This window comes from Strix aluco, chromosome 4 (assembly GCF_031877795.1).
Source record: "Strix aluco isolate bStrAlu1 chromosome 4, bStrAlu1.hap1, whole genome shotgun sequence".
NCBI classification, from domain to species: domain Eukaryota; kingdom Metazoa; phylum Chordata; class Aves; order Strigiformes; family Strigidae; genus Strix; species Strix aluco.
Genome location: NC_133934.1, coordinates 33,101,198 through 33,113,723, shown reverse-complemented (window position 1 = coordinate 33,113,723; position 12,526 = coordinate 33,101,198). Strand labels below are relative to the sequence as shown.

General features: G+C 39.0%; 1 protein-coding gene across 1 annotated transcript in view; it reads right to left on the bottom strand.

Moving 5' to 3' along the window:
- Positions 1–11,592, bottom strand: part of TUSC3 (tumor suppressor candidate 3) — a 142,948-nt gene extending 131,356 nt beyond the window's left edge. The window contains exon 1 of the mRNA XM_074822641.1: positions 11,397–11,592. Coding sequence (XP_074678742.1) covers positions 11,397–11,528 — 132 coding nt within the window. The 5' untranslated portion in view covers positions 11,529–11,592. The remainder of the gene's footprint in view (positions 1–11,396) is intronic.
- Between the last annotated feature and the right edge of the window lie 934 nt (positions 11,593–12,526).

Genomic DNA, 12,526 nt, shown 5'->3' with positions numbered 1-12,526 from the left:
CAGCATGAGATAAGTTAGAAGAATCTAGGACTTGCTGAGGGAACAAGCAGGAGGAATCTGGCTACTAATGAAGTTTTATGTGCCATTAACAGCAATTCCATTTAAGGCATATGGCTGGTAGCTGATAAGAAGAAATCTTATCAACTTTAGTCACCCATCACCATAAAGATTGATGCACTTCGAACTGATTTTTGCAATACTCAACTACTAGATTCATAGATAGCCTGAAAGCCTTCTTACAGTGTAATGGCAACATAAATGGTTGATGAAAATCAAGCATTTTTTGGAAAGGAGGTCAGAAAGGTACAAGCATAAGAGCAAATAAAAAATTTCACTTCATACTTTTTTACAGTAAAGCATTGCATTTAGTGTCATGTTAACCTACTTATATGTCCCATTAATTCTGCTAGCCTTGTTATTGTAGAAAAAAAAAAAATCTTCTAGGACTCTTTCAAAAAAGGCAAGGTAGCATCTCAAACAGATTGTTGTATACATTAAAGCTAGAATAAACATAAATCCCTGGCAATTCATGCCTTCTTCATTTCAAGACAGCTTTTAATAGTTTATATTTTCCCTTATGTACTTTTTCTATCCTCCAGCCCAATAATAATAAAAAAATCCCAGCTTTATCGAAGAAGTTAACTTCAGCGATTTGTCTTTGTTTTCCAAAACACACTCTTCAGGGAAACATGTGATAGGATTTCCATTTAAGTCATCAGGATGTGTAATGTTGCACTGGACATGAGGTTTGCGTGTTTAGCTAACTTGTTTTTCATTGGCTAGATCCGTGGATAGAAGGTAATGAAGTTCATTAACCAGAGGCATCTGTGACATCTTCTACTTCATATCCAACTACCAAGTTGCATAGCCTACATGTAAAAACATTTTCAGACACAGCAGTAAAGGAGGAGGAAGAATTCTCAATGCCTTCTAGGCATGAATTCTGAACATGCCCTACACTTAAACATGCCAGACTTTGCAGTGAGATCAAGTTATGGCCACACTAAAGAGACTGATAAAATAGGTAGCAAGTGTATTAATTCCCCTATGCATCTGATCTAAAGCATAATCTGAAAATACCTAACTGATGCCTGAAAACATCTTGGTAAGAGGCATCACAGAGGATTTACTTTAAAAGCATGCTTGAAAACAACTTATTGCTGTGTACATTTGTGCACTCTCCTAAATTTCAGAGTGTTTGACCAAGCAGGGAGAAGTGGATTCAATATGATCTTTCAACATGGAAGTATTCAAGTCCCGCATCTCAGGAGAAATCCCTGAAAACGTATCCTGTAAACCACAATCAATAGGCATGCCTGCACCACCTTACATGATCTGAATAGAAACCAGAGTATACACCACCTTAACCATAAATACATCACCACGTGGAGAAAGGAAAGAAAGCAAGCAACACTCTAATCAAGTGATTACATTATTATTTTGCCTTTTTATTGTTATAATTTTTAAGGACCATGTACATAGTCCTCATTGAAGAATTAGTACAGTTATCACCACTATCTTCTCCTCTCGTAGCTGAAGCTTCTACGTTAGGAAATGATACCAAATTCTGGACAGAACAGAGCGGACAGCACAGTCTTACAGTTCTGATTTTAGCATCTAAACTCTAGAGGACAAGATTTGAGAAACAGCATTTTTTTGCATTTCTTATTCCCTAGTTCAAGATCACCAACTATGCGGAGTGCTGGTACTGCAACCTATGATGAGGTGCCCTACTCCTTCTGTTACTAAGTTGCTTTACAATTGCCTCACCTAATTGCAGCTTGAATTCCTCTCTTTGGACAAGCACCTAAACATATGCTGGTACAGCTAACTTATTCCTTCACTGTATGTAGCCCTAGACCTGCAACTTCTAGGGTATCTAGAAAAGCATTACCTCTGTCAGTCAACACAGATTTCTACTTGTATTCAAATACAAGTTTATTTTTCCTTATACTGTTAGATAACCTTGAAATAAAGGAGTAGAGAAAGGAGCTATATTTCAAACCATCCCATCTGCTCAGTTTCATCATTCCCCACATTAATCTCCCTCGCAGAATCTGAGTCTCTAGCCATGTCTTTTGTAGAAACATGAAGATTCATATTAAAATACTTCAATAGTATTAAAAACAAAAATTATTTTAATATTTTTAGTATATCAGTATCCCAGTGAATTTAGTAATTATGGATTAAATGCAATTTTGATTTCATTCTAGTTTACTACCAAAAGTAGAGGAGGGTCATATGGAGTTGATGATAACTAAGAGAAAGAAAAAGAACAAAATGTTTTAAGCAATATCTTGAACCACTGAAGTGAACAAAGAGAAAGCAGCTACAATTACCAAGAAAAGTTTAAGCAGTACCATCCAAAAAAATACCTCTCATACTTTACTGTTAAAATAACCATAGTCTTTAGCACAGTACAGAAAAAATACTGCAATATAAGTCATTATCCTAAGCAAACAGACTTTTGGAGGACAGTGCAGTTTTGAGTTAAAGGTTTAACTTTAGATTCAGAACGCACCTCTGCCACTGACAAGATCTAAGAAACAAAATACATGAAAAAGCCTGAATGTGTAGTCAGCAGGAGCTGATAATATGCAGTATTAAGGGAATTAGCTAATTAATTAGCTGAAAAACTGTCAATTATTTTCATGAGTCATGAAAAACAGGATAAATATCAAAGGATTTCATAAGACAAGTTTACAAAAATGTTTAGCAGAAGTTATAAAATTGAAAGGGAATGAGAAGACTCAAACAAATGAATTTCTAACAATTATTAAGACTAAACTGTGATGTGATGTATGAAAGCTTTGCTTCATTTGTTTCAAAGCCTTGCTTATGCATTGCTTGATTTGTTTCTCAAGGACTCCTGACTTCTCAACTGTTTCCTTAGGTCCCTTTATCTGTTTAGGTAAGACTGAAACACTCGTTAGGCTCTCTATGTAAATCACTGACAGCAGACGCAAGGCCTTCAGTGGACACTTGGGCAACTCCTAGAATGAGATAAGGGGGGTTTAAACAAAGAGACACAGAGACCCTATTATAGGGAAACTGATTTTGCTGACTTAGGAGGGAGACACCTGGACTTTACTTCACAGCACATGCTCCGGAAAGAGGGTCAGCTAGGGAACACTGTGAAGAAGACTACTTACTTCCTCCCTCGACCACCGGAGACCCTCACCCTATTTTCACTACGCGTGCCCGGACTATGTAAATGAATTCCAGGAACTCATTATCATAAGACACCCCTTTCTAGGAAATCTAATGAGTATGTACGATTTGTGTGTATGTAAACAGATGTCCCTTGTTAATTCTGGGGAGCCCTTATGGTGGAGAATCCCCAGGGTGACCCCAGCACTGCCAAGAAAAGAATACCTGCTTAACAGTTATATTGGATTCTGACTGTTAATTTCTTTGTTTCAGTTGGCACCCCAGATGCCTCTCTGTCCAGCTCAGGAGCCGCTGAGACGGAGGACTCCCTGGGCACCCCCGGGACTTCTCGTAGGGACTCCTCTCCTCACCAGGCTCATTGTGGTTTTTGTTTCAAAATAAAACCCAGAAATGAACCGTATACTTTAAGTATTTTACTAAATTACCTACACTTTTGCTCTAAAAGCTCAAAAATCTCCATTGAAGAGACATTTACATGGCTCAGACATGAACACATGCACATCAAAATCTAGAAAAGTTAAACAGAAATGTAAATATATAAGATTCAGGACTAGACCCTGTCACTGTTGGCCTATGTAAGCCAACTGGATAAGGAAAGTAACTGAACATGCTAGTAGAGTAGACAGCAATAGTAATATGAAATTATTAAAAAGCCAAACTGAAAGCAGACCAGAAATAGTTTTTATCCTTCAAGGAGCAGATGCTATAGCCTATACCCTTGAGCAATTCTGTGAGCTCAAAATGTCATTCCTCAAAGGGACTGCACAACTGTAATTACATTTATGAACCTGATATACAAATGTTTTATTCAACACAGCCAAACTCTGATAAGCTTAATGACCAGTATATCTGAAATTCAAAAATAAGTTGCTTTAGATTCAGAAGAAAAGAACAAGTAATGTAATGGCATAATTAGGCTAAGGACTGCAACGGCTTAAGAGGAAGATGAAGAACTTAGGGTATTCCAAAATGGTGTTAGCAGATACAATCATAAGAAGAAAATCCTGGAGTACAGTGTCCCCAGAGAAACAATGAAAGTCCTGCCACCACTTTAGCAATCATGAATAAGAATGTTGTCACGAAAAAGCCTGTACTGGCAAGGGTGCAAATATTTTCCATCTCAAATTTCTGGCATTATTTTCTGTCACCAAAATATTGCCAGGTTTTCTTCATTCCATCATAAGAGAAGCAATCCATTCAATGCAAGTATCAATTTTCTTATCTTTCTTAGAATATGAAGGGCTGGTGATAATAGCATATAAAAATATGAGTTTCTCTATCTGAAACACAGCTTTGAGGATCACAATAAAATATCTTTCAATTTATTTCATGGCAATACCTTATTATTGAAAGTTCTAACACCAAAAAAAAAGAATGGTTATTAAATTTGATATATGCACCAAACATTAAAGATTATATTATTTTTATTTTTATATGTATAGGTTATAATATCTCATAGCATGATAAGACGCTATGAAAAGATAACCGTTCTTTTTTATTATACCTGCTTTCAGTTTTATTAGAGCAAGAGGAAAAGGCCTAAAACAAATACCAGGTAAAGTTTCTTTCTTAGTTCTGATCATTATCTTGGCCAATAAAATGAGACCTTCAAAACACTTAAAATGAAGAGAATAAATCTGAAGATCCAAAACAATAACACAAAAACCCAATGCTATCTTACTCTAACTGTACTGACTGATTTTTCCAGAGCACTTAGAACCCAAGCAGATACAATCTGTATGTTCCATGTGGTTGCACAGGATGTGCTGTATAAACGGTTATAGAACAGAACAGAGGAAAAGATCAATTACGCCACTGATCTGTCTTCTGACAGCAAGGATCCCAAATGGAGACATCTGGGATAGAAAAGCTTCAGTAACCCAATTACAAAATACTATCAGGCTGATGTTAAGTATCCTTTGTTTTACTTATTGTATGTAATCACTGAAGACATCAAGGTTTTCTATACAGAACTGTTAAGAGTTGCTAGTTAATTTTATCAAGTTTCTCCAAAACTTTTGTTAATTAGGAACAGAAGAGGAAGAGCTATAGAGGTTTTTGCTGCTTGTAAAAATCAGCAGAAAATAAAGAATTCTTGCAAACACTTTCTTCCCATTTTTTTCATGACAGAGAAAAACATTTAGAATTGCATTTAAAGAATGTAACATCTTCAGGCATGACTTATCACTGTTATTTCACTTCAAACCCAGGACAGTTATTTTAAAGCTTTAAGCATTGACTGAAAAAAACTCTTCTCTCTCTCTACTGCAACCATACATAAAATGGCAAATTACACCAATGGATATAAACTCTCCGCTTAAAAATATATCTTTAAAATGGCCTGAAGCCAAATCTATAGTCAGGATCAAGTTTCTCTTCACAGAGTCAATCTTTGCCACATATCAATTTTTAATAAAAGTTTTTTAAAGAGGAGTCTATACTTGGTATAACTGCCAAACATTTTCCTGCATGCTGTTTCAAAAGCCAAAACACGCAGAGCTCCACATTCTGGAGACCAAAACCAAAATTTTAATTATTAGATAAGACCAAAAGGGCTTTATATTCAAGTTTAATGTTAAATAGGATTTCAAGAGATAAAGAGAAGATACTTAAGTTTTAATCAACATTATTTTGTTGAAATAGTATCAGAGATCCTGAGAGATCAAGAATCTGTCTCTTACACTACACGAGCCATTGAATCTATACTGAACACTCCTCATTCATCATACATTTTTTCTTCTTTTTTTTCTCTACTCACTCTACCATGTTTCTCATAATTTCTTTCTCTAAATTAAATATGCAGGCAGAACACTGATCAGAAGGAAAGAATGCTACAGATCATCAAAAACAGCATCAGGAGACAGAGGAGAAACTAACTAATGCTCTTTCCATTTTGGAGCAACAGAGACCAAGGGCAGCAGGCTTTGCTACACATTTTATGGGTCTTACCTCTGAAAGGGTGAGAATTGCTACGTTTATGGTGAAAAAACACCACGAATTAGACTAGGAAAGGAATTTTAAAGCAGAAGGTACCATTCTGGCTGCAAGGGAAGGAACACAGTAATAATCATCAATAACCTTGAATAAACAAGATGGGCTTAATATGTAAACCCAAAGGAATACAAGAACACATGGTGCAGAAACAAGAGGATCCTGCCAATATATCCCAGTTAATTTCACATAAAACAGGAGACAGTATGTTCAGGACTGAAGATTTTCTCAGGAAAATTATCACATTTAATACTTAAAGCCTTAAAAAAAAATACACAGTTGCTTCTGTTTATAAGAAAAAAACTGAAAAAACTGTCAAATGCTACCTTTAGCCCCTGTCTAAATGGAGAAGACATGAAAGAATAAAGTGTTCTTTATGGTCATGATGAGGACAAGAAATAACAGGCTCAAAAACGTGGGGATTGAACACACAGAAATTTACGTTAGATCTTCGGGAAAAAAAATCCTTTTAACAGTAAGACACAGGAAGAGGATACCTAAGAAAGTTGTAGAGTCACCACCACTAAAGGTTTCTAAGGGCACATCAGATAGACATTTGTCAGGAACAATAAAAACATGGCTGAGCTTTGGGATAAAGGATCAGTTAGACTGTCCTTAAAACCTTATCTTATGCAATTTCTCACAATCGCTGTAACTTCTAAATCCAGTTGGAGAAAGGAGAGAGACATAAGGAGGAAAAAGTAAGGAATAGTGGTAGAGATACCAGTCTTGAAATACTTCAGAAATACTCAGGGCAAACTAAGACATTGCAGAAGCTTACATTACAGAAGAGTAAGATTACTACAACGTTGTTATATGTCATCAGCATCTTTTTTAGTAGATTTAAACTCAACAAGATAATTCCACTTGAACAAAGCTGATACGTTGTTCTACATAGATAGCTTCCCTGTGTCAGATTTAGCAGTAATGACAAAGTTATCCACAGAAAAATAGCTCCTTCAACTGCATATCAGCGATTTAACTAAGCTTCTGAATCATCCACCTGAAAGCTCAAAAATAAACTTTACCCTCTATGAGAAGTGCTTTTAATACTGCAAAACCAACATTCTCCTTCTACATGTTTCAGTAAAAAAAAAATCTTATATATCTATATAAATTGCCCATGTGAAACAATTTATAATAAAAAGACAAGTGGTATATTTCAAAGGGTAATATTCTCATTCTGATTACTTTCAAACTTCAATAGTTTTACCTACTTAGAACTTCTGTAAGATATATAAAAAGCATCAAAAGGTTGGGAACATGCCTTACAGAAAGCACATGTATGTTAATGCAAATATACTACATCAGACACTGTGGAAACAGTCTATTATTTTCTCCCATTATGAATATAGTTTCCAAGAGAACAGTCCTTCAGTTACTTGTTGCTGTTTCCATAACCAGGAACTCGTTTTTACTCCACTTTATTTAAAGGTACTGTTCAGCACCAGAATTAAATCATAAAAGCAGTCTTTTCAAATCCAGTTAGCTAGTGTGAGCCATGGCAGAAAGTTATGATGTTGCTCTTCATCTAATTTCCAAATTATTACATTTTATCTGTGGTCATTTGAAGACAGTCCAATGTTTTCTATTTATCTCAGTGGTGAAGGCTGTCATGGGTGTCCACAATCCAGAAAAGTCAACTGCACGATTAAAGAGAAGCAATAGGAATGTTTGTATACTTACATATTCATGCAGCCATTCTAGAAATAACTTCTGTGACACCAGATGACTAATTAGCAACTAATTCAAATCTATTCCCTAATAGTTCTTTAAACTTTTACAAATTTAATGAACTTTAAGATGGACCTCAGTGCTTTTCAGTAATTTGCCACAGGAGAAAGTTTCTTTAGTTATCATTAAGAATATTTTACTGTATAGGACAATGTATTTTAGCAATTTAAGAACTTACATATTTTCCACTCTAAATACAGCTATAACATAGTATTTCACAATCAACACAGAAAATTACTGCAATGTTCTCTAGTTTCCCCATTCATCTTTCTCTGCTAGCAGTAAGACCTTCAAAGACATCTAATACCTTAATAGGTAAAGTCATTATTTCCATCTTCCAGGCTCATACAACTGATCCACACACCTCTAATTATTCAGACTTTATGCACACTTTTCTATGTAGTCAATGCTTTAAAATTAAAAAAAAAATCCAAAAAAAAATCAAAAAAAAATCAAAATTAAAAAAAAAAAAATCAAAAAAAAAATCATTACCTTCACCAAGGATACCTTCCCTGCTTAAGCTCCAATTCCAACATCTCAAGTTCTTTTTATTTTCAAGTATTTCATCTTCAAGTACTTTTCAACTACTGAAGGTTTTCAAAAAATTGATTGGGAAAGAAGTCTCCTTTCTCTCGTCCTTAACCCCTCTTTCCAGACAACCACACCAGCAAACACACACACACAAAGGAAGCAAGAAAGAAGAATCTTGAGACATGACTTCTTTTTATCTCACGAGATATACATTTTAACCATACTACATTAACTTCCCTCTTGCAGTGTTCATTTTCAAACAATTCACTCTATATTCAACTGTTTTTCAAAACTCCATAAAAACTATGGCAATCTTACCACTCTTTGTATAGAAAAACTTAGGTTCAGTTTACACATTTAACATCCATCATCTTTGCCTTTTACCACTGTGCTTCTGGACAGTATTGTGAACAGGAATCTCCCATAGCACGAGATCCCGTGCTCTTTCAATTCATATAAGCTTTCCTCAGAACAGTTCTAAAATGTTTCTAAAATTTCCAAACTGCTTACTGTAAGAAAGTTCAAGTTTCATCTTTCACATACAGATGGTTTTCCCCCATATATACCGGTCAAACTACTACAGCTTTCAACATGAGGTTAGCAGAGCAAGAAAAGGGGCCAGACTTGACCTGTAACATATACAACAGAGACACACAGAAAATTATATTAATAACATAATATAATAATAAAACCCTGAAAACCACTAACCTACACTTTCCTTTAAGCTTGCATTTGAAGTGAAGCAAGCACTTACAATGTTGCACTAGTTTCTGTAAAGATGCAGTTGTGGATACAGTATGTCTACATAAAACCAGTAAGTGTTTTGTCTGTATGAGCAGTATTTAGTCCATTGCCTTAACAGAAAAATATTAAACAGGAATGAAGAACAGAGGTAAAAAGATACAGAAGACTGAGAAGTGTTAATCAATTAAATCAGTTAAAAAGGAAAAAACCTGAATAACAAGCTTTACGGAGGAGAAATACTAGCTTGAACTGTAGTACCAAATGGCTAGTCAAAAAATATCCATTTCAAACCTGTTATGTACCACCTCTGCAGTAGGTCTGGGAAACTTTACAGAAAGTAATTGTAGATGTCCATTTTAATTTGCCATTATTTACTTGTTAGGAAAGGATTCCATTTAAAAATAAATAAAGATTATTTCAGCTATCTTGGTAACACAGCTGGCACTCCACTTGAAAGCGTCAACAAAAGTTGCAGTGACAGCCCATCACAGCAAGAGAGAATCAAGAGTGTCAAATATTAAACACATTTTATTAAAAAACCTAATGTCAAAGTTTTGAAAAGAAGTTAATTATAGCAGCAGAAGATCAACACATTACTGCCTACTCTTTCCAGAAAGAGGGAAAGAGAGAATGCTGAGACTGAAGGTCATTTTTCACACTGATGCCCAAGGGATTTATCTGAATGATCAGGCTATTATTTAACTTGATAAGACCCCAAAGTCAGCCACTGTTTAGATACTTAAATAACAATTTTACATACTAAATTTGGCCTTGTAGAATCACAGAATATCCTGAGTTGGAAGTGACCCATGAGGATCATCAAGTCCAACTCCTGACTCCACACATGGCAACCTAAAAGTTAAAGCATATACCTAAGAGCATTGTCCAAACACTTCTTGAATACTGACAGGCTTGGGGCCATAACCACTTGCCTCGGGAGCTTGTTCCAGTGCTTGACCACCACTTCAGTGAAGAACTTCTTTTCCTAATATCCAATCCAAACTTCCCCTGAGGCAGCTTTAAGCCATTTCCTCAAGTCCTGTCACTGGACACCAGAAGGAAGACATCAGCACCTCCCTCTGCTTCTCCTCATTTTACTTCTTTGGCCTATAAGCCTTAGTAACCTACATAGTTCTTTAAAGAAAAACAAAACAAACAAAAGTTGGACCATCCTTCTCTTTGTCTGCGCAGATAGTCCCAGGAGAGGATCTGTTAGCAAAATTGTTCTTTCCCTCTCCTCCACCATCACAAAGCACAAGTCCTCTGGCAACACTAACAGAAAACAGATGTCAAAAAATAATAATAATACAGCTTGGTAAAAAGCTATCTCCTCCCCTAAATGAAGTTGCAGAGAAACTGTAACGGGACTCTAGTGGTTGGCCTAGTACCGGGTATATGAGAACCTGGCCTGAAATCGAGGGCAAGCTAGGGAGCGAAGTGTAGGAAGCTCAAATGGCATTGAACACTGAAAAAGGCAAATATTTACACTACATATTTCTGCACATTTCCCGGTTTAAATACAACGGTTGCTTAAGATAGACTGTTGCTACTGAAACGGAATTAAAACTGCTCCTTTCTCTAAATCCCTCTTACCCAGAAGACACCTTGAAAGAGAGTATCAGCACCTACACCACCACACACCTGCTGCCACTACTTCAGTGTTAATTTATTAACTCTGGGCATTTTTTTTAGTTGGCACCACAAACACGGGGTTTAGCTTCATTCCCCTGACGGCTCATTGCAAATCAGTGCTCCTCACCCTCGGCTGGCTGTTGAGGCACCCGAGGCCCACCGCAGCGGCCAGCCGAGCACAGGACGGCGGCCCTTGCCTTTATTTGCTCAAAACCAGGGAGTTAAAGGCCCACAGCAACGGATGGCACCCGCCGGGGCTGGGACATCACGGTGGGGACCGCGAACTCGGCGCTGCGCGCTGGCGGCGCTGGCTCCCGACTGCCCTGCAGACGCCGCTGGCGGCAGCCGGCCATCTTCCGCGGGGCGGGGGGAGAGGCTGCCCGGCGCCCTCCGCCCCGCAGGCGCCCCCCTCAGGGCTGGCGCGGGAGGGGGGCGGCCCCGGGCCGCGGCGGGAGGAGCGCGGGGGAGGCAGGGCGAGGGGCGCCAGGCGGAGGGGGCCGCCGCCGGCGAGCGCTGACGAGCGGGAGGCTGAGCGGCAGGGCAGCCCCAGCCCCTCAGCCGGGCGCGATGGCGAAAGAAGCGAACATTTCTACCTCCTTCTTTTTCTGTCCTCCCCCGAGCTGGCCGCAGAGGAGGAGGAGCAGCAGCAAGAGGAGGAGGAGGCGACAGCTCCCAGCCGGCAGGTGCAGCAGCCGCCGCCGCGGCGCCCCGGTACCCAGCGCCATGTTCCCCCCGCCGCCCGGCCGCTGGCCTCCGCCGGCGAGCACCTGCGGCACCGCTGCCCGCCTCCTGCCCGCTGATTGGGCTCGGGCTCCGGCCAATCGCATCGCCCCGCGGCGCGGTGGCTCTTGGGAAATGTAGTTCCTCTCCCGCTCGCGTCCCCGCGTGTCCACTGAGGCGCTTCGACGCCATTGCGACGGCGGCGGGCCTTGTCCGGGGGCCCTCCCTGAGGCAGGCCTTGGGGCTGGGCACCCGGCAGGCCTCCCCACGCTCAGCCCTACGGGCAGATGATGCATGATGGAGAGTTGCTGCCAGCTTTAGCAGAGGCAGCGTGTTGCACTGAGGCTGTGGCCCCAGAAGTAGTGGTGGTCCTCAGCGCAGTGGTGGGTATTTCAGCTCACCTGGGGTTGGGGTGAGCAGCTTTACCTGCTGCTGCAGATTTCCTGCCATAGCTACCTGAAGCACAAAGTGCAATCGTGAATCAAGACTAGAAAAAAGAAAACCAAAGACCCTTCTTTTCTACACATTTGCATGCATACACTTTTCAGGTTTCACTATGCACACAGCCTTCTTTGCAGAAAACAATATTAATGTAATACACTATTACAATTAATTTGAATTTAATTCACAGAGCATTAACCATGCAGCTTTAATTTGATACTCTCATTCATGGTACAGTCTTCAAATCAGTGAGTGCATATTTTTTTCCATGAAAGTACATACTGTGGTGCACAGGCTAGGTAATGTTAAATTAATGAGTGCATACTTAGTTTTTTCTTGTGTTTTGTTTTTTTTTTTTTTTTCCTAGAACTCCAAGATAGCAGAGATGGGATGAGTGCAGGAGCAGGCAATTGAATGAAGGTGCCTAAATAGCAAATGAAAACAGGTAGGGGAACAAGCAGCTACCCAATGTGTGGCTCTGGAGACAAGGACTGCAGTGAAGCTTGTCTAGGGAAGAGTGAAATGAGCAGCAGCTGACATGAACATAACAAACCAACAGATC